General features: G+C 48.8%; 6 protein-coding genes across 6 annotated transcripts; 3 read left to right on the top strand and 3 right to left on the bottom strand.

Annotated features, from left to right (window-relative positions):
- Positions 1-95: 95 nt before the first annotated feature.
- F9C07_10016 (putative pre-rRNA processing protein Esf1) lies at positions 96-2321 on the top strand (the record flags this gene model as incomplete). The annotated part of the gene is made up of 2 exons (XM_041289413.1): positions 96-159; positions 226-2321. The coding sequence occupies 2 exons, from the start codon at positions 96-98 to the stop codon at positions 2319-2321; spliced, it is 2160 nt and encodes a 719-aa protein (XP_041142432.1).
- Positions 2322-2695: 374 nt separating this feature from the next.
- On the top strand, positions 2696-3129 carry F9C07_10015 (uncharacterized protein; the record flags this gene model as incomplete). Its single annotated transcript, XM_071507325.1, has 2 exons — positions 2696-2891; positions 2954-3129. The coding sequence occupies 2 exons, from the start codon at positions 2696-2698 to the stop codon at positions 3127-3129; spliced, it is 372 nt and encodes a 123-aa protein (XP_071363661.1).
- A 176-nt stretch (positions 3130-3305) lies between these two features.
- Positions 3306-6905, top strand: F9C07_10014 (folliculin-interacting protein N-terminus-domain-containing protein; the record flags this gene model as incomplete). Its single annotated transcript, XM_041284606.1, has 1 exon — positions 3306-6905. One exon carries the CDS (start codon positions 3306-3308, stop codon positions 6903-6905), a length of 3600 nt encoding a protein of 1199 aa, XP_041142431.1.
- A 507-nt stretch (positions 6906-7412) lies between these two features.
- F9C07_1201062 (alpha-glucosidase) lies at positions 7413-11352 on the bottom strand. Its single transcript, XM_071507746.1, has 7 exons — positions 10917-11352; positions 10750-10864; positions 10628-10691; positions 9890-10539; positions 9551-9828; positions 7792-9486; positions 7413-7730 (listed from the first exon to the last, which is right to left on the bottom strand). Exons 1-6 carry the CDS (start codon positions 10947-10949, stop codon positions 8350-8352), a joined length of 2277 nt encoding a protein of 758 aa, XP_071363660.1. The 5' UTR covers positions 10950-11352; the 3' UTR covers positions 7413-7730; positions 7792-8349.
- A 403-nt stretch (positions 11353-11755) lies between these two features.
- F9C07_2225400 (vacuolar membrane-associated protein iml1) lies at positions 11756-17230 on the bottom strand (the record flags this gene model as incomplete). The annotated part of the gene is made up of 1 exon (XM_041284604.1): positions 11756-17230. One exon carries the CDS (start codon positions 17228-17230, stop codon positions 11756-11758), a length of 5475 nt encoding a protein of 1824 aa, XP_041142429.1.
- Positions 17231-19326: 2096 nt separating this feature from the next.
- On the bottom strand, positions 19327-23115 carry F9C07_2127097 (fungal-specific transcription factor domain-containing protein). The gene is made up of 4 exons (XM_071509091.1): positions 22091-23115; positions 21923-22034; positions 21143-21855; positions 19327-21083 (listed from the first exon to the last, which is right to left on the bottom strand). The coding sequence occupies exons 1-4, from the start codon at positions 22495-22497 to the stop codon at positions 19994-19996; spliced, it is 2322 nt and encodes a 773-aa protein (XP_071363659.1). The 5' UTR covers positions 22498-23115; the 3' UTR covers positions 19327-19993.
- Positions 23116-23967: the final 852 nt, after the last annotated feature.

Here is a 23967-nt window from a genome sequence, read left to right as displayed (position 1 = left end):
ACAGCCTTTGATTGTAGATCAATACAATCAAGAAACGCCTTTAACCTCCTGATAACCTTTTCATTTGTTTTCTTATCTTATAACATACCATCACAATGCCAGACCAAAAGAAAAGCAAAAAGAGCGGCGGCGCCAAAAAGCAAGCCGACTCTGTCATTAGTATGCGCTCCTTGTCTCTTCCATGCCGAAATAGCTATAACTAACAATTCTGCCTTTAAATAATAGCCGATCCTCGTTTCGCCAATATCCAAACAGATCCTCGTTATCGTCTACCCAGTAAACGGCAGACACATGTGAAACTCGACAAGCGTTTCGCGCACATGCTGCACGACAAGGACTTCTCTCGGAATGCCGCAGTCGACCGATACGGACGGAAGCTCGCCCGCGATGATACGAAGAAGCAGCTGGAGAGATTCTACCGGCTTGAGGGGGACGAGGAAGATGAGGGACACATGAGCGTCGCTGACGATGATGAAGTCCTCAAAGAACTGAGGAAGGCCGATAAGGCCAGTGGCACTTACGATCCTGCGCGTGATGGAGGCTTTTCGTCTTCATCCTCGGAAGAGGAGAGCTCTGACGAAGAGGAGGACGAGGATGATGAATTTGGTACGGGCGAGGAGCTTGAGTTTCCGGATAAACAGCAGAGCGGTGTCCCCACAGGTGATGTGACAGAACGGATCGCGGTGGTGAATCTGGACTGGGATAATATACGGGCAGAAGATCTAATGGCTGTGTTCTCTAGCTTTGTTCCTGCTGGTGGACGGGTGCTGAAGGTTTCTGTCTATCCGAGTGAATTTGGAAAAGAGCGCATGGAGAGAGAGGAGACGGAGGGTCCTCCAAGAGAGATTTTTGCTGCTAAAGACGATGATGAGTTTGAAGGGTTCGAAGATGACGACTCAGAGGTCGACTCAGATGAGGAAGAAGAGGAGATTAAGAAGTCAATGCTGAAGGAAGACAAGGGCGAGGAATTCAACTCTACGGAACTACGAAAGTATCAGTTGGAAAGACTACGCTACTTCTATGCTATTTTGACTTTCTCGAGCAAGGATGTGGCGAAGCATGTCTACGATTTGGTCGATGGTGCCGAGTATCTGTCGAGCGCAAACTTCTTTGACCTTCGTTTCGTCCCCGACGACACCGACTTTTCCGATGATAAGCCTCGTGATGAATGCAAACGGATCCCGGACGGTTATCAGCCTAATGAATTTGTGACCGATGCGCTGCAGCACAGCAAAGTTAAGCTGACCTGGGACATGGAGGATAAATCACGAAAGGAAGCTCAAGCACGGGCGTTCAGAGGTAGCCGGAAAGAAATTGATGAGAATGATTTGAAGGCTTACCTCGCTAGTGATAGCTCCTCTGAGGACGAGGACGAGGACGGTGGGGTGGAAGTTGTGGATACTACTAAGGAAGATGGCGGAAATTCTAAGAAAATCTCGAAGAAAGAAGATGAGAGACAGCGTATGCGTGCTCTCTTAGGACTAGGTACGGAGCCAGCACCTTCATCTAAGTCCGACGGCCCTGTTGGCGAAATGGAAGTCACCTTTACCTCGGGTCTGGCCGGCGGCTCCAACAAAGATAGCATTTTTGAGAATGAACCCGAGAAAGACGAGACTACGATCGAGAAATACATCCGCAAAGAGCGTGAGAGGAAGAAGCGGAGAAAGGAGAAATTGAAGGCGGCCAAGAAGGGTGACGCTGAGGCCGATGAACAGGATGATGCACCTGAACCGGAGAAGATGTCTCAGGAGGAAGATCTGGGCTTTAACGATCCATTCTTTGACGACCCCTCTGGCAAGGAATCTACTGCAGCTCGCCGCAAAGAAGAGAAACGAAAGAAGCGGGAGGAGCGTGCTGCGGAGGAAGCTGCAGCCGCCGCTAAGCGAGCCGAGCTGGAGTTGTTGATGATGGATGATGAAAACAAGAATATCAAGCACTTCGACATGAATGAGATCGAAAAGGCAGAGAAACAAGCCCGTAAAAAGGGCAAGGGCAAAGGGAAAGGCAAGCAGGTCGCACAAGTGGCGGACGACTTCCAGATGGATGTTAGCGACCCACGTTTTGCTCGTCTGTTTGAGAGTCACGAATTCGCTATTGATCCTACCAATCCTCGCTTCAAAGCAACTTCTGGTATGAAGCAATTGCTGGAAGAAGGACGTAAGAGACGTAGAAATCGGGACGATCGTGCGGACGAGGAAGAGGCCAGTCGCAATGATCAGAAGAAGACGAAGAAGCAGAAGAAGAGCGAATCCATTGAAGGTGGATCAGAGGATCTGAAAAAGTTGGTGGACAAAGTGAAGCGGAAGACGCAGAAGAGTTGATTGGTTGTATAATTAAGGCGAAGATCACCAAATTTTAGGGCCTGGTCAACCCGGATCCAGATAGAATAAGCAGGATAAGCATAAATTAATTTCCTATTTCTTCTTTTATATTTCTTTTTTTCTCCCTTTGAAATTGATATTTGATGAGATTTGTTTCGTCTTGGGGAATGATTTCTTCATAGTATGAGACGGGGAAATCCACCGTGGAGATAATCTCACCTCAGCCCCTCCTCTCTGCCTGTACGTGATGACTGCATGCCTGGACAAATTGTTCCCCAGATTAGGAAAATGGCAGGGAAGCGGGACGCATTTATGCAGGATGAAGTGTAGTGCAACCGGTTGGGCCAACGAATGCCCCATGCCCGTGATCGGCGATGAGGCTGAGGATCATGTGTGCCTTCACCGCCCTTTCATCCTCGATTTACCCTCACTTTAGCTTCTCTTTCTCTCCCTTTCCCCATTCTTTTCTTTCCCTCTTGCTCTTCTCCCTCGTGGGTGTTTTTGTGTCTGGTGGAGCCTGCTACGTCCCCCCTCCCCTCCAATTCCCTGTCTCTGGTCCCACGCTATTCTGTGAATACCCCTCAATTGCTTTTTTTTTCTTTTTTCCTTTCGTTTTCCTTTCTTATCATTAGCCAAATCAAACAAATTTCTCCCCTCCACTCCCCTCTTTCCATTGCACAGTGACTTTGCTGCCCTCTTTCTTCATTCATTCTTTCTTTCTACCCCCCGCCAAGTAACACCAGTCTTCTGTTCAACCTTTGCACTTTTGTCGATCCCCTCATTCGATCATGATTGCTTTCTGGTGTGATTGAATCATGGGGAACTGCAGTTCCAAGATAGTTTAGCTGTCTGGCTGTTGGTTGCCTGTTTTTTTCAACTTTCATCATTGTCAACAATATTGTGCTTTGCGGGGACGGCCTCTCTTCCTTTTGATTGACTGACTTCTTTGTTTCTTTCCCTGCATACGGACCCTTGCCTGTCACCATGCTGGGCCGGTTACTAAGTACTGCAGCTTCCACGTTGAATCCGGCGGCCTATTCTGCTAAAAATCCCCATCAGCTCGAGTCCGTCACCGAAGAAGAGCATACCTCCGGCCTTCTATTTCCCGATGCAAGCCTCCTCCGTCGCTCGAACACACACGCGTATCCTCTTCATACGGCTTTCAATTCCCCAAATGCTTCTACTGCTGGTGCCTATGACGACCGGGGAGGGGTTGACTTGGATCATGCTAAGGACTTCCGTGTAATCATCGCTCAGAATGCGCTTGGAGATAGGGATGCTTGCGTGCTCCTGGATACCCGTGCTAGTTCGGAGTCTGCCTCCTATGGTCTTGGGCTGGAACCTCAGGCATTTGAAAGCTCGGGCGCACGGCATGCTCGCACGGTCTCTAATCTGACTAGGGGACCTCGGCGAGGTTACTTGTCTCAGTCGTCGACAGTGGAGCCAAGTCCGCTTTCCTTTGCTGCAGAAGCCCGCAGATCACCACCAATGTCGTCTGGTGCTTTCATGCGCGCCCGTGGTCGCAGCTCCACGTTATCACCCGCTGGAGGCCCTCACGATCCTGGCTATCCGCGTCATTCGACGGATTCGAACGATACTGGCTTATTGAACTGTATCTTTGGTAGTAGTGCATTCAGTTATCGAGGGTCCTCGACAAAGATGCACATTATTTCTGCCGATGACGAGCCTGGTAGGACTGCGAGCTCCTCTCCCGCCTCCCGGAACTCTTTTACTCGAGCCTACACTACCGGGAGTTCATCGGCCTTCGCGAATACGAACCGCGGGAATGACGGAAAACCACCGTCGAAAGTGACCATTCTTGTAACACGGATGTTCAGTGTCAATCTGCCGGAGGCGGGTGAAACCTCTCCAGACAGACAAGACCTCGCTGCTTCCTTGTATCAAGAATCACTTCCGGAATCTGGCTTCCCGTTCCCCGACATCACTAAGCGCAAAAAGATCAAAGAGAAGAAGACCCCAATGTACGCTGTGGCGATCACGATCCAAATACCTCTTCTGGGTCGCAATGTCGCTCGTCCTGTTTCTCGGTTCAGCACTCAAGGCTCTGACTCGCCCAAGCCGGGTATGTCATGCTCGCTGGATTCGGACTATCGCTGGCGCACCGGCTTCTTAGACGACAGTTTGTCACTTGCTTCCCCTCCCGCAAGCCTGGACGAAAGAATTGATTTGCTTGTGGATCATTGGGATGTTATCAACCGCACATTGTCGCATTTGGAGAGACTCTCACGGAAAGAGATCCTGTTCCTCCTGAAAAAGGTGGATTCGTCGTCTGGAATACACCCGAAGCCAGCTAAACCTCCGAATATGCAACGAACAAATCAAACTATAATTCACTTGCCGGCGAACATTTTAGCGGTGAATTCAAAGCTGCGGGAGGAGGCTATTCGCAGTACCCGCCGTATCAGCACGGCTCTTCAAACTCCATATGTGGTAACAGGACAAAGTCGGTGGGGTGTATGGCGCGAGGAAGGCCGTTCGATTGTCCGAAATCTTGGGGACAAAGACCATAGTTTCTTCTTCTTGGTGCTCATTACCGCGTTCTTGGGAAATCATACGGAGTGGCTCAATGCACTAGGCCCAGAATGGTGGCGACGCCGACACTATATACAGCAAAAGGCCCAGCAACAGGATTCTGATCCGATTCTAGCGAACCGTACTGTAATTGTGTCCCCTGACAAGATGACTGCTCGCCGGCTTATATTCTTGCTCTCTGCTTTCCTTCCCCCCAAGCAGCGCTTTGAGCCTCTTCCATCACCCATTCGACCTGGCACATCTTCCTCAATGCGTGCTGTCTCACAAAGTCCGCCCAATGTTCCCGTCCTCCGACAGGAGTCTCTGCGCAGAGCTATCGAAAGACGGTCTCGTGCACAACGTTTGAATCTCGCTGATAGAGATCAGCACCAGCGATCGGTGAGCGTGTCGTCAAGTGAAACTGCACACCGCTCCACAGACGATGTCGAGTCCGCGGCGCCAATGGAGTTCGCAGCAACCAGGAGAGGGTCCGATGCACGTTCCATTAGAACATTAGGGGTCCCTATACATGCGAAAGATGCGCGCAGCAAGAATACTAGCACAGCAACAACATCCACTGCAACCCCTGGTAGCACTGTCCCTGTCCCGCATTTTGCTTCACAGAGCCGGTTAGAGCGGGATAGGTCGGACCACTCCATGCATGAAGGGGTTGATAGTCTGGCATCCGAGAACTTGTTGAAGAATTTGCAAAGGAGTGAAAGTTCAGTGTTGAGTACCAACAGTAGTGTACCTTCAACTACTGGCCGATGGGGTAGCCTGTTCTCGGGATTGTGGAGCTCACGCCAGGAGTCATCAACCGGAAGCAGCGAAGCCGTTTCACCAGCTGAGATTCGCAGGCGCTCTGTCTCTGGATATACACCGCTGCCGAAACGAGGCCCTCCTACCTTAAGTCAAATGGTAAAAGAGGTCTCGACTGAAATACCCGAAGAAGCTCCTAAAGTAGCCACAAGTGGCAATATTTCCATTCCTAACTCCAATACTCAGCATCTCGAGGAAGATGTGCAAGATCTTTCATTAACGGTGGACCATAACAGAGAGTCTTCTTTAAAATTATCCGTACGCGGTGACGATGGGATTGTCGACGTTGACCTTCCGTTACCTGGCTTTGTTTCGCTTTCTTCGTCAGGTGACTCGACCATGACATCGCCGAAGAAGACGCGGACTTCAGTAACTAGTGTGGATGCCGTGGCATCCACACACAGCAGTGGCTCAGGCTTCCCTTACGCGCCTAGAGAGAACGATGGCCCTAATATCAATGTTGCTGGTTGGCTGAGGAGCTTTCACGAAGACTTTTTGCTTCAAGCAGTGCGGCCTTATTCAAGCTTGGAAGCCGATGTGAAACGCGCAATGCAAGCTGAACCTACCCCAAGTCATGCTTTCTCCTCTGAAGCGGATGGGTCGGAGAGATGGGTAGATGTGGCTACGACGCTAATCGCCGACGCAAGAACTTTCACGGTTAAGCGACTGCGCCTCAGACGAAAAGCTATTAACAATGTTTTTTGGCGAAGCCCTACTTCACCATCCATTTCTCAGCCTGGTACCCCTCGTCACATCCCTGGGGGTTCTATTTCGTCTTCTAGCAAAACATCTACTATCTCCCCCATAGAAGGTTATGAACCCAGCGAATTTGAAGAGCGTTTCGTCGAAGAACCGGTCATGGATCTGGACGGCACACTGGTCGATGCACTTGAACGTGTTCTTGCTCAAAGCGGCCCATCGTCTTTGGCTCACTCTCGAGCACCGTCTCCGTCGCGGGCTCGCAGGGGCGATGATAAGGCAACATCAGACGCAGCGAATCGGGATGAATCTCAGGTCCCTTCTCTTGAAGTTCCACGCACCGAATGTCGCAAGCTCGTCCTGGGGGCACTTGAAGAAGTAGTTCGCAGTGTGACCGCTGAGCATTGTCGGGATGATGTTGACGGGGAGCTTGCTATGGCAGATAGAGAACGCAAGCGTTCATTAGCTGGACCCGATAATACTTTGAGAGAAGGAGTGCGCAGGTGGCTTCTTGACGTTGAAGAGGCTTGGTAATTCTTTTCCTGCTCTTTCTGATTTTATTTTCCTTCTAACCTGACCTTTTTCTCTCTTACTTTTTAAAGTTTCTTCACATCCCTAGGTCTGTCATAATGATGGATGCTAGTGTTTTGCTTTCGGCAATCTGCACATTCACAGACTTTTCTCTCCTTTACTTCACACACAGGTGGATCTTCCTGGTTCACCAACAGCAGAGCAGGAGTTAGTCTGTGACCATCTTTATTATTGCTTTCTGAACATCATGATACCCATGTGTTGTGTTTGTTTTTTTGCCAGTCTTGTATTTAGACTCATGATTCGCCTTTGACATGAGTGAAGATGTGATAGTCTTCTAACTAGTTTTATGATTATTCTGCTTGAACTTTCAACCTAATACATACCTACCATACATACAGAAACTCTAGCACACTGCTGAATCAGTTTTCTCCGTAAAGTATCGAAGATCATTTATATCATTCTCTCTTCTACAGGACCTAAAGATCTGCCAAGCCGGATGCAGTCAGCTGATATAACTCTCTGCCCAAAGCACCGGCAACTTGGTTTTCATCACTATGATGCCTTCCTCCAGCTCAGGAGGATTAGTCGGTTCGAATCAAGCCATAATAATAACTATAATAGTCTATCCATCAGCATGAACCTATGTCTCTCAGATAATGTTACGCTTATTAACTAGATAATAAATACTCATTTGTCAAAAATGGCCTCTTGATCTACAAAAAGAAGATATATGCAGAGGAGTCCAGCGGCTCCGAGCTTAATAAAGTATAATTTGTTTCATTTCACCCAAGCCATACCGCGGATGTGATTGTGCTGACAATAGACCTTTTATACAAGTAAGTCAATGGGTATCGATCGATGATTCCGTAACTTCTATTAATCTCACCCAAAGTTATATTATCCAACCAAAACCACCAGCACTTAATCCTTGAATTTTTCGGACATGGACGCCTAATACGTTATTTTTGTCATATCCTGGGCCATAACATGTTCGGATGAAGATCGGTTTATCTATAATTTTGGGTACGCTGTCCAACGAAGAGTGGTGCTAGTTTCTTCTTCCGTGGACGTGGTTATCTACAGATTTATCATGTATTTAAGCTATCTGAATTCTGGGCGTTTTCTGGCTAATAATAGATGGGTGGGTGACTGTCGGCGAGTCTCGATTGTTGTATATTTATATATTTTTTACCTTTATATATATAGTTGATTATTGGAGAACTTGATAACCGGCTCTTTTGCCGGCGTAGTTCCTTATGCCTTGTTTTTGGCGTTATATTTTGTGCAAGGTGTTTGGTGATGGCGATGGGCCTACCTATCCCTTGATACTATAGACTTTTGTACTTGGGACTATAGCTTCGAGGCACCGACATGTTATACTAATCAAGATGAGTACATTCTACTGTCGTGTCAATAATAAATCTAAAGGTCTATAGTTTAGAGACTAATGTCTAACCCGAACCACCTTCACCCCGGTAGCATCGGCAACCACCTCATCGCCTTTCACAGCGACCTTCACAGTCTTCAATACCTCATGAGTCTTGCTTGGATCAACGACCTGGACCGCCACTTCATCCGTCAGCGATCCGTTCACCAGCAATTCAAGACCATCCAGCGCATCATCCTGTGGCGCTTTCAGCTTCGGGTTGATTGGAGTGACTGAGCCTGGTCTAACGAGGATCGGGAGAGTATCGAATCCATGTGTTTCCGTGTACCACTGACCCGGCTCATAGGTCTTGCTGTGATCGAACCACGAGATCCACTTTCCCTGAGAATCCTCAGGAGTTCGAGGTACATAGAAAGTGACGGTACCCTCGTCCGTGAAAACGGGAGCAACGAGCAAATTACTACCGAACATGTACTGTGTATCGAGCGGATAAGTATTGAGATCGTCCGGGAATTCGAGGAACATGGGTCTCATGAGCGGGGTACCCTGGTCATGGCCTGTGAGGGCTTCGGCGAGGAGGTAAGGGGTGAGAAGGATTTTGCGTTTTACGCAGTCACGAAGGACTTCTGAGCAATCTTCACCGTAGATCCAGGGTACTCGGAAGGAGGAGGATCCATGGAGACGGGAGTGTGAGGAGAGAAGCCCGAATTGGACCCAGCGTTTGTAGAGGGCTGGTGGCGGGGTGCCCTCGAAGCCGCCGATGTCTGAGGCCCAGAAGATGTAGCCCGAGAGCATGAGACTGAGACCACCACGGAGAGATTCGGCCATGGCTTCGTAGGTGCTTTCGCAGTCGCCGCCCCAGTGGACAGGGTAGATTTGGCCTCCAGGGCTGGTGCTGCGAGCGAAGAGGAGGCTGTTGGATTTTCCGTAACGGTCGGTCATGGTCTCGTAGACGACTTTGTTAAACAGGAGGGTGTAGTAGTTGTGCATGCGTGTTGGGTCGGATCCGTCGTGATACTGGACGTTTCTGTAGGGGATACGCTCGGCGAAGTCGGTTTTGAACGAGTCAACGCCCATGTCCATGAGGCGCTTGAGGTGGTTCGAGAACCATGTGCAGGCGGCAGGGTTCGTGAAGTCTACAACGGCCATACCTGCTTGCCAGTAGTCCCATTGCCAAACCGAACCGTCGGTGCGCTGTGGTTTGTCAGTATGCGTTCTCGATAGTTTTCTAAAATGAGTAAACGTAGTAGGGCCGTGCCTTGATGAAGTAACCGTTCTTTTTGCCCTCATCGAACAGGGGCGAAGCCTGCCCAACGTACGGGTTAATCCATACACTAATTCGAAGATCGCGCTCCTTGAGTCGCTGAAGGTAGCCTCCGGCGTCAGGGAACATCTCGGAGTCGAACTCGAAATCGCACCATTGATATGACTTCATCCAGAAGCAATCGAAGTGGAAAACGCCCAATGGAATATCCCGGTCCCGGAAGCCGTCGAGAAAGCCGGTGACGGTCTGCTCGTCGTAGTTTGTGGTGAAACCTGTTGAAATGAAGGTTTTCAGCATTTAGAGGCCACTGATAATAAGGAGGAATATACGCACTGGTAGTGAGCCACAAATTGTAACTCCAGGATGGAACCAAACTAGGACGTCCGGTCAAAGCCGTATACCGTCTGATGATCTCCTTAGGGGTGTTTCCATAAACCACAAAGTACTCCAATTCTTCACCGGCAATCGAGATGTTAACTCGAGTAGTTCGCTCTGACTGCAGCTCCAAGCTGACTTTGCCAGGGTTGTTCACAAAGACACCATATCCCTTTGAGCTAATGTAGAATGGTATGTTCTTATATGTCAATTCGGATGATGTGCCTCCATCTTCGTTCCAAATGTCGACACTTTGTCCGTTCTTGACGAATGGACCAAACCTCTCTCCAAGGCCGTATAGTTTCTCGCCAACCCCGAGGTCTAATGCAGCGAGCATGTATCCCTGACGCTCAAAGAAGATCCCATCATCCCAACGAGACTTCTCTGTAGTTTGATCGCCAACATAACCAATGGATCTCCAGGAGTGACCAGTGAGCTTCCCTTTAGCGCCCGAGAATACGAAATCCAATTCGTTCGGTGCTGTATTGATGGTCAAGTTCAAGGGGCCGCTGCCATAGTCCAGCTTCACGTTCTTCTCATGGTCAATCTTGGTGTGGCCAGTCGATGAGCTCAACTGATAGTGGGGGCCGTTATCGACTTGTCCTGCCCTGGATGCAATTGTCAGTGACCGAGCGAGGAGTGGAAGAGCCAATACCGTCTACTTTTGAAAAACAAATCACAGTTGAATGGACCTACCAGTGGACAAGCTTGACGCCAATAATTCCTTCTAATGGAGACGTTACACTTGCAGTAACAGTTGCTAATTCCGACAATTTGTTAGTTCTTGTTCAACCAAATCAGCCCGGAAACAAACAAACCCGAATTAAGCGTGTCACCACGATGCCTCTGGAACTTATTTAACAATAATTCCACTTTCTCATTATTAATGTGCAGTCTCTCGACGTTGTTCATCCAGTCAATTCGAATGCCTTCCTGCGAAATCGTCAGATCACATTGATCATGAGGCAATTGCAAGTATACTTACGCGCAGGCGCCACATCCCCTCGGTGAACTTCATTTTTGCGGTTCTGAGGGGGATATAGGCCCGAATAATTACCTTCTGAGTCCAGAAAGTCCACTGATCAAAAGTAAATGCACAATTGACGAGACTCGCTGCGCAAAGAGATAGAATCACCTCTATGTATTAGACCCAGTAGCGGTATCTCGGTCTAGCGCATTTGTTCGTAGGACTTTCAAGCCCCTCACATGAGAGCAAGGGGACATCTAGCTTTAATAAAAGAGCGTCCACTTAGCCGATTGAACCCCCCCAGTCGTCTGATGGTGACATATTGAGGCGGGGTAGCTCTGGCCGTCGCCTAAATAGAATCGGACCTTGTCGTTTAGGGGTTTGGGGTAGATAGTGCTTCAGACTGATTGAGCCAATCACACTGGGGCATAATGGGCCGCTAAACTAGCTGCGAAACAGCCTGGGAGGTATTAATTAACCTCATTCTGCCTGAACGGCTAAACGTATTGAGCCGAGCATACGAAGTACCTCTTGGTTCATCCTCTCTTGGCGGAGTGGGCGGAAAATCGAATCCTTTACCAATTGATATTATAAGAGGACGGTCACACGTGCTCGCCCCGAGCCTGGGGCAACCATGCCGATGTACAACATCATGTTCTTATAAGAACAAGTAGTATATAGAATGATAGTATAGATTATCTCTAGGCACTGAATACGTTTGCACATATCCGCAGCTATTATGTATTCAACTCTGTCCAAATACTCAAGGCAGTACTTTTCATCAATTCTCATAACCGCATTTCCTGACTGAAACTACATGTCATGAACCGGGGTATATCATGCATATGACTAACTTTTTATGTTAGAGAAAGTGGCCTCAAGCTGCCGCTTCTTGGACTGCCTCTGGACATATTACTATCATCTCGTGACCTTCTGATCTCAGACAGTGGCGCGGCGATATTATGTGACGATCTTGATGGTAGACCAGGTGGGGGTGATATGTGATGGCTAACAACACTGGCAGGTAGTTCAAGAGAAGGTATGGACGCATCCGTAAGTGTGGTAGGCGCCGGGCCGACCTTTGTTGAAGTCGCCCGCACCTGCGCCTCACTGTAGAATTGCTCGAGTCTAGCCGGATCATTGCAGAAATCTGCAAACCCAGTAAGAATATGTTCGGGGGCTCGATACAGATTTGCAGAATCAATGCTCGCGTGTCCCTGAGGGCTCAGGGGGCTATGAACCTCGTGGACTGGCCGAGCCATGGGCGAAAGGCGTGGAGAGATACGGTCCACAGGATCGTAGGTCCCTGCACGAGCCCGATATTGATCAGGCCGGTCTAACCGCTCATGTCTCGGCATGTCTCGACTGGCAGCACTGCGTGTGCTGACAAGTCTGTTGGCAAGAAGTAAAAAATCTCCTTCGCCAGTGATCTGAGCTAGAACACTGCCAGATCGATGAATATACTGAGGGTACTGATAGTCAGGCATGCCCCAGGAATATGACACTTCGACATCCGCGGGATAAGAGGACCTGGCCTCAAAGTCAAGGACGAAGTCGAACTTCCGTAAGAGGGCTTTATGGAAGTACTGATGGTCTAATGTAACCGGCTGGGAGAATGACTCTGAGTTGCACTGGAGTGGAATGGGGCCCTTAGGAGGAGGAGCTTTGAGTTGGACACAGTATGGCTTTCGGAATGGCTGTGTTTTGTCAATAGCGCAGGCTTCAGCAATGGGAACTTGGACGAGCTTAAGTCCAAATTTCTCGGCTGTCGAAGCCCACGACAGGACCGTATCCTCAATGAGTTTGGGAGTGGTGTTCATCCAGCTGAGCTCTATGTGGAAGCAATTCTCGGGATTATGCAGTCGATCATAATGGAGATCAATGACCTCAGGGCGATTTGAGCGTTTGCGGGGGTCGACGTCGTATTTCATAGTTTTAGACAACGTGATCGAGGCTTTATTCTTTAATTTTGACGGCGTGCTTGGGGTCTGCGACTGTGTATCCTCGGTACTGTCGGAGCGGGTATGGCCACTTATAGGGGAACCTTTCGAGGCCTCACCCACCGGGGTTGAAGGAACTGACTTATCCGGTCGTATTTGAGGGAACCAGCTACCACGAGATTCAGGTCGCGAGACACGATACTCGCTAGAGATCTGGTAGAAATAATTGCCATCCCGGAAGTTGTGCCGCTTTTCTACATGCTGGAAGAGACCGTGTTTCATCAACTCGTTACCAAATTCGACCGCCTCTTCCCGGCTGTCAATGTCGCGGAAGTTTTGGAGCAGCCAAGTTGTAAGCTCGAAGCCAATGAAACAATTGTAGTGCAGCCGCCAATGCCACCTTCGATCCATCATCCTAACTCCCTTTTCCCCCTGGATTATCTGCGCCAAGGATGATAAACTGATACCAGAGCGCTCGAGCAGCTCTGACTCTGGAAGTAGCTGTGCAGGGGAGGAGTCTAGGCCAGGATCCACAAGTATGATACGGTCTAATTCAGCCGCAATAACCTCGGATGGATTCCGTGTCTGGTACATAATGTTGAGGGGGTTCTGGTCCCTCTTTTTGTTGGAGCTTTCAAACCGCTTTTCTTCCGGAGGAATATACTTGTGGCGCTGCCATATATGTGTGAGCTGATTGATGCCAAGCAGATGAATTTCTTCTTCATTGTCTTCATTGAATCCATGAAGCCGTCGAGATTTGAAGTGCAAACGCATCGGGATCAGGACGTAGCGCACACGCCAGAAGTGGAGTTGTTGGGCTGGATTGAACAAGTAGTCTCGGTGGCCGGCCACATAATTATCAGCGTAGTTCCAGTTGTATTCCTCGTACGTCGAGTCTAATTTTATATCCTTTACCACATATTCGGGACTTAGGATTGTTCTCATTGCCGGAGAATACAGAGTGAATTTCCTTTTCTGATCAGACGCTAAAAGCGAGGAAGTTCGATGCGTGTATCGCGTGACTTCAATCTCCGCACCTTCAACACAAATAAGTCGATGTATCGAGTTACCTTTGGACAAAAAGACAGTAGCCCCGGCCCTTTCTAAAGCATGAGTGTCGAATACGTTCGGTGACTGGAGGGTATATTGCGCGGAAGCTTCAACTACATTTTTCCCGACAACGATTTGGAACCCGTGGGAAAGCCGTAGTGAAATCATTTCCCGGAGAAGCACGCCTCTGGTTTTGGGCGCCTCAATACCTTCTGAGTCTTCGTTGGGGAAGACACGGTATGGAGTCTGCAAATAGTCCGAGGCAAGTTCACTTGGCGTGGGGAACTCCTCTGTTGTCAGCGGGAGAACAGCCGGGGACTTCAAGCTTTTCCATTTGACCACCGCAACATGAGGAGGCCGTGGATAAGCATGCTGCCAGCGCCCAAACCAGCTAGTGTCTCGTAACACCTCTCTTGGGGTGTTGCAGGGGTTCACTGAGCGCACCCAAGGAGCCAATGCCTTGCTTTGGGGACTTTTTGAAGATCCATTGCGCGATCCACTACTCAAGTTTACCTCGAACTTAGGTCCATGCCGTCTTGGTTGAGCTGTGAGGCGAGTATCATCACCTAGAGGGATCTCCGTGGTTGTAGTCGAGACCGACTCCGGTATGGCTGGACGTCCTTGCTGCTCTGTGTCTTGCAGCGGCTGTTTGGGAGGCACTTTGATCGATATCGGTCTTGATGGCGTAATGGCCGTATTCTTTATTGGCTTTTGGGGTGTTTCTGGGGACGGGGCCAGGTCGATTACGGTCGATGCACTATCTGACGCACTCAAAGAATCCACGCTTCTATTGTCTGCAAGCACACCCGACAACTTCCTTGAATTTGATGTCGGCAAGCCTCTGGCGTGCTCAACATTTACTTCCGTGCTTGCTTGAGCTCTGGGAGGAGTGGAACTTAGGCCACGGAGAGCGAAGCTGATTGTGCGCGATATACGTGGCAACTTGGTTTTGGAGGAGCTTTTTAAGGCTGGTTTCTTGGGAGAAGCGCTTTTCGTAGACACAGGGCTCTTAGGGGCTGGAAGCGGGATGTCAATCTGTCGCGATGCTGAACGAGTACTCTCGTTTTCCCTAAGACGCGATATCGATCTAGCAGAAATTCTTTCATGCGCATTAGATGCCTTCACTTCTGGCTCACTAGGTCGTTTAATCTTTGACGGCTTCCGGCGATGTCGCCGCTTTCTAAAAGGCTGAAACACATTTTCGTCATAATTGTCCATCCAGGAAAGCACCGTTTTTGGCGTTTTCTTTGGTATAGTAAGCATTGCATCCTTTGAGCTTGCCATGTTATGAAGGAAAGGCTCCGGTCGGAGACTGTCGCTCAGCTGATGTCGAAAAGGAGAATTGCGCCTGAAAGTAGCCTTAGGGGGTACAAGACTACCTGGGCTAGAACCAAGGGTGGAACTGGTCGCTCTAGATATATTCGGCCCTTCTGAGAGGTAGGGGATAGATATGTTTGATTGTTCACTCTCCATCACGCCCATCATTTGGATTTCATACATTCGCACCCGCGGAACGAAAACTTTCGACTGCTTGGTGACAGTGAATGGAATAGGCGCATTGGGGTCTTTTTTCAAGATACGTCGAGACTCTCTGTAGGTTTCAGGGTTCCAATATGATATATCAAGCCAGTGGGGGATCCCATAATTCCATTCATTTGACCGACCAGACCACTGTGATTTAGAGCTCATCCCCGTGAATGAATCCAGGAGAGCTGACTTCGGGGAAAGGTGTGGCGTCTTACTTGATATGCTCGCAAACGAATGGCGCATTTCAGGGGAATAACCTCCATGTTGAATATCGCCGAATGCGGCAGTGGTAGGCCTATGGGCTGGCTCCCGATACTTGAACAGAGGCACGGAGTGGAGAGGCATAGGGCTAAGACAGACAAGATCAATGGCGATCCCGCGGTTTGTGAGTGCTTCAGTGGTGGAGGCTAGCGATTCGTATGATACTTCAAAAACACCGCTTCCGGGCGTAATGACTATAATTGAAGTGCCTGTATGAACCATATCACGGTCAATATGGTCGAATGCTAGATGAGAAGATGCAAGATGGATAGCTTCGAGTATGTTCCCACGGAGAGCGGTGCTTGGCCGCCCTGCAATGGTCGCCGGCTGGGATTTGGATGCACCAGTTGCGTTGAACGTTGGAGTATCTGCATTGTGTACATTGAGTATCGATACGTCCCTTAGGAAGGTCCTGAAATCCTTCTTTAGTTCATCCAAGATAGTAGTCCAATGGCCACTCGCCATGTCATTGACCACTACCCGATAGAAGTCCCTTGTGGGAACGTGGTTCGGACCGAACATGCTCGTCAGGTTCTCTGAACTAAAAGTGGAAGAGGCAATGGCCGATGCATCGTACTCAACCCGCGTGAATAATACGATGGTCACCAGGTGCCTCGCATCTGAATTGACCCACCGTTTAAACAACTCAGGGAGAAACCCATTGATAACTCTGCTAAATAGAATGTCCCCAGTGCCTTCCGAGTCGAAATCCCACATTTCCCTTGACATCTGGATGAACAACACGTACTTCGCCGATTCGCTGCGGAACACTGGAATGGTTTGGGGCGAGAAAAAACCGGAGAGGACCTTTTTGCCACGAATGAAGATATTTTTTACAGTTGCCTTGATACTACCAGTGAATACGATTTTCTGTCCCTTGTAAACGATCCTCTCTGCTAACTCCGACATGACCAGCCTCCACATGTCAGACCTGACCATATACTGGTCACGGAAGGAGATATCAACATGAGAGGCAGCGCATTGAGCACGGTCTACAATCGAGATATGGACGGTTGTCCGGTTCTTGAACCCGAATATGTTGGCGATACTGGTAGTGACCGAAAGCTCTAGCTTGGGATTTCGTGTCTTTATGTCTTGCGGCAAGGGTTTGACCACGAAGAGACACCGACTTTGCAAAGGGGTTTTAAACTTGGACATTGAGTCTGAATGAAGCGTAGAGCTCGATTCAACATGGCTGTCGCGCAAAGATCTCGACCCGAAATCTGTTTTAGCAGAATGGGTACCATCTCCGGGATACCGAGCAGGTAATATCTCGATCACATCACCAACCTCCACGCCCATGTCGGTGAAGGCGGCCTGATTGAACAGGATTTCCTCCTTGGAGAAAGTCTCATCATGAACCCAGAGCGAGCATTGGCGACGATCCAAGCCAGTAGAAGATAACCGAATTGTCCTTTCATCGGGAGTCGACGGTTTATCACTCTGACCATCGGTCTGAGATAGTGCCAGGGAACGAGTGGTAGAGAGAGTCTCTAGACTGGCAGCGCTCACCTGTCTCAGGTGCGAGTGCTTCATGGGTCCCCGTAGAGACATTTTTCCCTCTCACCCTCGCATGTTAAAACGGTCGTCCAGCGAGGTCCCTGATAGGTAATCAAGAGTGGCTCGGCGTTGATTGAACAACTCACTCGGAGGTTATCAAGTTACAGCTCCCTATCCACAAAGTCCCCACACGGTCTTGAAAAAGTAGGCGGTAAACATAAGACTATCACGTGTTAGGTTTATGCCTGAGGCATTAACACACCGAGGCCTGGTATTCACAACCTACTCCGTACTGACTCATGTGACCAGGTCTGTAACTTACGCAAAGGGCTACTTTCGAGTGTGTCCGTGAAAAAGAACGCGAAAGACGTGGGACGCCAATAAAATACATTGTACTACTTAGAACTTAATTATCACCCCCTTGCTCATTCTCTGAATCCCCCCTTGTTGTCATATGCACGTCCGCCGTGTCATTGGAGAGCTAAAACCTAAATTTGTTTCTGGTTTCAGAGACATTTTATGGGGATGTAAACTAGTACTGTACGTATGACATAAGTACACATGTGTGGGACTGTGGGGTGTTCTAGCGCAGTAAGGATAATGAAATTGACGTCGTAAAACCATACCGGAATATGATGATACGCCTCCTGCAGACTGTTGGGGCTAACTACCTGTTTAGATAGCGAACTATGGGCCTACTGTATCACTCCGCAAGCAATAGCCTAGAATATATGGAGTACATAGATAATCGGCATGGCCGACGTAAAATCTTAGCTCGGGGTTTGAACAGACTGTCGGGATTTGGGTCTTAAAGGTACAGCTATTCAATACAGCGACACTAGTGCAAGTCAGGCTGCGTAATCTGTATCGAACCCACATATCTCATTAGTATGGAGTACGAGGCGTGCACGAAAAGTCCTCACCAGGTGGGTCATTGTATCACGTGACTCTGGACCAATAGCATTTTGCACTTCTACATCTTCATGTCAAACTATTGGCTATCAATCACGTGATAGCTGGCCCACCTGGCGGCAACTTTCTGTGCATGCCTCCGTAGATCAAGGGCTTTCCAAATTTTGATCGCGCGCCACCAAGTATAGTCCCTTGTACAGAGTAATTTCGCACTGATACGGTCGAATCAACTCTCACGTGGAACAATTATCCGCACACAAATCATAGATGGTGAGAAGCTCTCCGAGGTTACCAGAACATTGTGGGGCTGAAACTTTCAGCTAGTTAACCAACTGACTGGGTCCCTGGCTTAACCCATGGAACGCTCAGCGAACTTCTACGGATACGTTGTACGTACCTCGGAAAAATGATATGGAATTACCCCTGGATGTATCTACTTCATCGACGGTAGTTAGTGTCAGACCCGTCACATACCAACCTTTGTCCATTGAGAGACTCGAGACAGTCGGAGCACCTCACTGTCGATAAGCAACTCGACACGACGGTATAGTTGTAGTGAGCTAGTTCTTGAATAAGACTAATAAGACTAAAGGATTATTGAAATGAGAGACTTTAGCAGATGTGCCTTTTTATAAACTGTGTGGTTAGAGTATGGCAGCTGCTATGTTAGACATGTCCCCCAGATGAGTCGCGTAATTGTGTCTGCAAAGGAGTCTCAGGCTCCGACGATCTGACACCGAACGGCTGGTATTTGCTTGGAGGGTGGACCATACGGTATGACCCGTCACCCAATGTCAAGGGAGGGGATGGCAGATCAGTACTTACAGAGGAGCAGAAAGACGCTGAGAGTACCGGCCAGAAGGAACCTTCCGCTCCCACGGGCCGAATCGCCAGCGAATCACAGCGTGTCTCGATGGAAAGATTAGCCCCACTACGCACAGGTATAGGAGATGAGCGACCTTGAGGCTTGACAGCCCTGCTTTCCACACATTCACACAAAGGATACCCTGTCTACCAGGGGAAATCTAGGAGTGGGAGCAACTAGTGGAGCACATGCTTTAAATCACTAGCTGATGTGGAGCTCTGCATATTTATCTCATTAGAGGCACGATCTTCGCCAAGTGGCGTCAATTGTCGGTGACTTACTCCCTACTGAGAAAAGCCAAGCGAAACACTTACTAAACCATTTTTCCGAGTTGCAAGAGCGAAGGATAATAAGAAGTTGTTACTTCACCTAACTCATGCACTCGTAGATCCTTATCGTGCTTATTCTTAGGACCAATACTCAATAGGTAGGGAAAGTGAAAAAAAAAAGGGAAAAAAAGGAAAAAAAAGGGGAAAAAAAAAAGTAAAGACAAAAGGGAGAGAAAAGACCAAACTTATTCAGTAGCACAGTGTATTTAATGATTGATATTGCTTGATCAGTTCAGGTTAAGTCGAGGTGGGGGGCAGTCTGCTCCAGTCACCCGGGTGAAAGCTACTTGGGCAAGACGGCACGAATTATCAAAATTGAAAATTGAGATGGAAAGAATTGATAAGGTATGTAATATCTGGTCGAAAGACCACCGAGATGGGTAGATCATGAACGAACCCACATCTGCCAAACCATATAGCCAGTTCCAATACACTAGGTGTAACCATAGTGGACCGTAGCATGTTGTCGAAGACTTGAGATCTTTCGGATCTCAAGTCTGGAACGGCACCTATTAGGTCGATAAGGCAAATGTAATGGTTTCGCTTGAATTGCACCCCCCCGTTGGGTAGTCGTGTTCGGTACAAAGGGGGCAATTCAACAATTCCAAGACCGGCGGTGTACACTAAAGTGGGTGCACACAATAGCGACCCCAACCAGGCAGGCGTACGCCATTGTTCTAAATGTAGAAAATCTCGGGACCTTCATAACAGTCAGTTTTTGTCATTGTCCGTGTAGACTCCAATGTCAGGTTCCAAAGAATTCTGAGAAAGTAGGTCTCTACACACGAGTTGAGCCCGTTGAAACGATAAGTCTTTCGTTGACATCACAGCTAGCCAGCGCGACACCTTGCAAAATTTTTCCCAAGCCGTCCTGTGTTGGACAGTTCCTTCCTTTGCAAGGAGTAATAGCTCAGTCAGGAGCACGGCGGTCGATTGCATGAGAAAGTGCAGAACACACCACCAAGGTGAGACATGGTAGACCCATGAAGGTTCCGGCGAATCGGGTAAGAGGTCAAGCATTTGGCCCGCTAGATCAACACACATAACCGCCATTGTATTGCAGAAATTTCCTGGTATTTCAACACCCGGCGCCTTCCGTGTGAGACGACTAAGACATGGCTGAGTAATCAAGAGCTTGGCACTGTAGAAATGGAAGCCGAGACATGACCGCTGCCTCTCAAACGCTTGGTGACCGTGAGTAAAGTGGAAGGCTGTCGGAAGCCGGGAGAGCCATGCGTCTACTTTGCCATTCAGGGTGGAGATGGCTATCTCTACCTCACGCCAGGACTTTCGAGCAGCTCCTGGAGCATATAATGTGTCAATAGACTCTCGCATGATCAATCCTAGGTCAACGAGACAAAGAAAATATAGCGAGGTATTCGGCGTGAGCGAGTCCACAGCATTGTAGGCAGCTTGCCCATATTGTTTACCATGGTGCGACATTGGGGGCCCAAAGCCTTCGGAGGATGTTACTTCGCTGGTAGATTTTGTCGAGTTCCTTGAGGATAGCGCCTCCATGAAGATGTTACGGCTCTCATTATCCATGATAATTTGAGCGACGTTATCATCTAGAAATTCTTCCTCCTGAAATGGCACCGGGTGGGGTGTAGTACAGAAGTCGCTGCTGCAGTGGGGTGGACGGCCAGTCATCACAGAGAGTTGGATATCTAGCATGTAAATGGACCACCATACGCGATAGCGAGTCTCTTTAGATGTGTGGACAACCATACTGCTCTCGTTACGTAGATTCAATCCCATAATAACAGCGGATCTTATTGAGGTACCACATATTCTCCACGACCTGCGTAATAAATGGAGAGATTAGAGCTAAGCTTGGGGATACGACTAGACAATACGCACCTATTGACTTGTCCCACTGAAAGGAGATAGAACGATGTTAGACCCTCCACTTGCACCTGTTGTAGATTCGGATGATCCAATAGAGCCACGTCGCTCATACTGAGTTTCCATGCCCGTGAAAAGTATAAGGGCCCATCGTCTGGTGTATCTCGGGCGTCAGACTGCATCTGGTGACAGTACCTCGCAGCAATACCAAAAATTAGGTTTAGTATGGCAAGCCATCTCTTTCCTGGCCGCACGAAAGGAGTTGAGTAGAAAGACTTGTACTGCCTCAAGAAGATCGCCTTGCCGATAATCGGGAAGAAAGGATGGATGATGGAGAAGTAAGTATCCACAAGCTGGTCAGCAAGCACCTGGGAAGGCCGCTGCATAGGATCGACATTATCTATGACAGGGATGTCCGAATCGTCGGGGAAAAAGCTCACAGACGCAACTGACTGGCGATCCCAACTCTCTTTGGGACTGGGAGTGACAGGACTGGAGCGTTCAAGCATTCGCCTCAACCTATAGAGCCATGTTATCTCGGAATGTTCTCCGACAAATCCCATTGCTTGTATCTTCTCATCACGGTTGAAATCTTCGTTGATGTAATCCAACGCCACCAAGGAGGAAATCGAATCGGGCTCCGGATCAGCTGGAGTATCAGCTCCTCTAACAGTGGATAGAGAGATTGATGCCTTCCGACCAAATGCTTGGTCATTGCCGGCGCGTTGCTGTAGAACGTTGGTTAAAGCGGAAACTCAGGGAATACAGAGGGGGGGAAAAAAAAGGAGGATCTACCTCATTTACAACCTGCTGGATATGTTGGGCAGTTTGCGAATCCACCTTAGAGCAAACATCTTCCAATAGGGCTTCATAAATATGCTTCTGGTTTGTCAGATCACTCAGTTGCCTATTACCCACCGTCAGAAATTCAAACTAATCTTCGCGAGTCGTCACACAACGCACTTGGCCATCTTCTCTCGTTTCCGATCGCCGTACGAGCAACGAGTGCCAGCTTCTTGGCATCGCTGACAAGTTGGGCGATGCCCGCTACATTTGGCTTTCTGTTCTCGACAATTCTCGCATGCCCGACTGACCCGTCCGCTGCTGGTCCAGTTGCTCGGGTTTGCTGATCTGGGAATTGCTACCTTGGAATTTAAAGCTCTCTCACCAGAAAACATAGGCGAAGCACCTGCGGGGTTTTCCGCAAAGCCAGCTACCATGTCGTAGGTCACGGAAGGTGCATATGACGGCTGCGAATACTGGGGCACCGCCCAGTCGTTGAAGGTGGCCTCATTTCCTGGATACTCGGATGAGGATGAAGAGGTGTAAGACGGATAATGAAAGGGAGGAGGACGGTTGGGGTCGGACATTGTCACAGGAAATCTTGCCAACCCCCCTTTGTCCCGGCCCTCTGATAGTGCGAACAACCTGGATATTAACACACTAAGCCCGAGCAGGTGTTGAACATTAAGAGTGGCTTAAGAAGTGGCTTACAAACACGGGAAGCAGCGATGTTTCCTGTCAGCCACGGTAACGTACGAGCAAACATACCTATGAAACTGGCGGTGGTAAAGTGAGGGACCCAAGTCTGTGCCAGGAAGGCTTGTGGTAGGCTGGAGCTCACTGCCGTGTTCACTGGCGCGGGAGTCGGCTCACTTCCGAGTTTGTAACCAAGGTATCAATACTCGTGGACGTACCTCCCGAGTACCAACCCTGTAATAAACAACACAGAGGCTCAAGACAAAAGGGTACGATTGTACCTAATAATCGAAAAATGCAAAGGGGGAAATTTTTGGGCACCGCTATGGTATTGTTGGGGGGCCTTTTTTTTGCGTTTTTGCCCCTTGAATTCTTTTTCTTTCTTTTCTTTGTTATGTGTTATTTTTTTACCCCCTCTTTATCGACGATCTGCGACACTGCTGTAGTTGTGTTTCTTCATGCTTTTTTCTTTCTTTCTTTCTTCCCCCCCCCCTTTTTTTTTTTTTTTTCACGTTTTCTGGTTCTTTCTCGAGCATGCTATCCTTAAACCGAAGACATGACATTTCAAGGCGGAACCTCGTATTGTATAAGGCAGCGAGGTCACGGGAGGCCGTCACTATACCCAATAATTCCCCCCCGCGCACCCCCCGCCGAGGCAACAATTGCATCTGAACTTCAATGACTATATGGTCACGGAAGTTCCAGTCATGATAGCCCCAGGCAGGAAGGAGTCATATACCTCGATAATAGTATGGGTTCACTAACTTAGTAGCATCGTACTCCGAGTCCGTGTCATGAACCGAGACTGTTTTTGAACCAGTGCATGAGTACTATCAGCCTATCGTGTCGCTCGCAGTGACCTAATCAAGCCGAGACAAGAGGCATCAGTGTCACCCTCAATTGCAGGGCTATGCAATGGCACGAGAGTTCTAGAAGCATCTAGAATCATGGTGGTGCGTTTAATGTGAAAACAGTCTGAGGCGACAAATGTGTCGCTAGAAAGCTGTACCGCATCACTGCTGTCGATTGGGGCTTCAACACCCACTAGACCTCACGACCAACTAGGATGCAGGAGTAAGTTCACGGAAATCTTGTTTGTTTGAGCGCTCATAAGTCAAAGTCCATCGGCCTTATATCACCTTTGTATACCCTCGCTGCTCGATCTTAGTCATCCGCATTGAGTGAGAGAAGCGAAGAGATTTTGTTTCTTGCTTAGGACTCACGCTCTCCGACAACGACTTTCTCCGCACATCGACCAGAGACACCAACACCCACGAGAGCGAAGTAATTGAGGGATGATGCACGCCATAACAAAGTTGCCGCATATGTGCGTCGTTTCCGCCATTTCATCTTTCCATAAT

Source organism: Aspergillus flavus, chromosome 2 (genome assembly GCF_009017415.1).
Source record: "Aspergillus flavus chromosome 2, complete sequence".
Taxonomy (NCBI): Eukaryota; Fungi; Ascomycota; class Eurotiomycetes; order Eurotiales; family Aspergillaceae; genus Aspergillus; species Aspergillus flavus.
This window is presented reverse-complemented; position numbering and strand designations above follow the sequence as displayed.

Bases quoted from the DNA above. Each gene is read 5' to 3' on its own strand.
- F9C07_2127097 (XM_071509091.1), bottom strand. From the start codon at position 22,497: ATGTCCGACCCCAACCGTCCTCCTCCCTTTCATTATCCGTCTTACACC. The intron at 21,856-21,922 runs GTAGATCCTCCT...AACGTTCTACAG, and splicing joins TCCAGCAGGTTGTAAATGAG to CAACGCGCCGGCAATGACCA. The intron at 21,084-21,142 runs GTGCGTATTGTC...TTTATTACGCAG, and splicing joins TCAGTGGGACAAGTCAATAG to GTCGTGGAGAATATGTGGTA.
- F9C07_1201062 (XM_071507746.1), bottom strand. From the start codon at position 10,949: ATGAAGTTCACCGAGGGGATGTGGCGCCTGCGC. The intron at 10,692-10,749 runs GTTTGTTTGTTT...TGTCGGAATTAG, and splicing joins TGGTGACACGCTTAATTCGG to CAACTGTTACTGCAAGTGTA. The intron at 9,487-9,550 runs GCACGGCCCTAC...GACAAACCACAG, and splicing joins AGAACGGTTACTTCATCAAG to CGCACCGACGGTTCGGTTTG.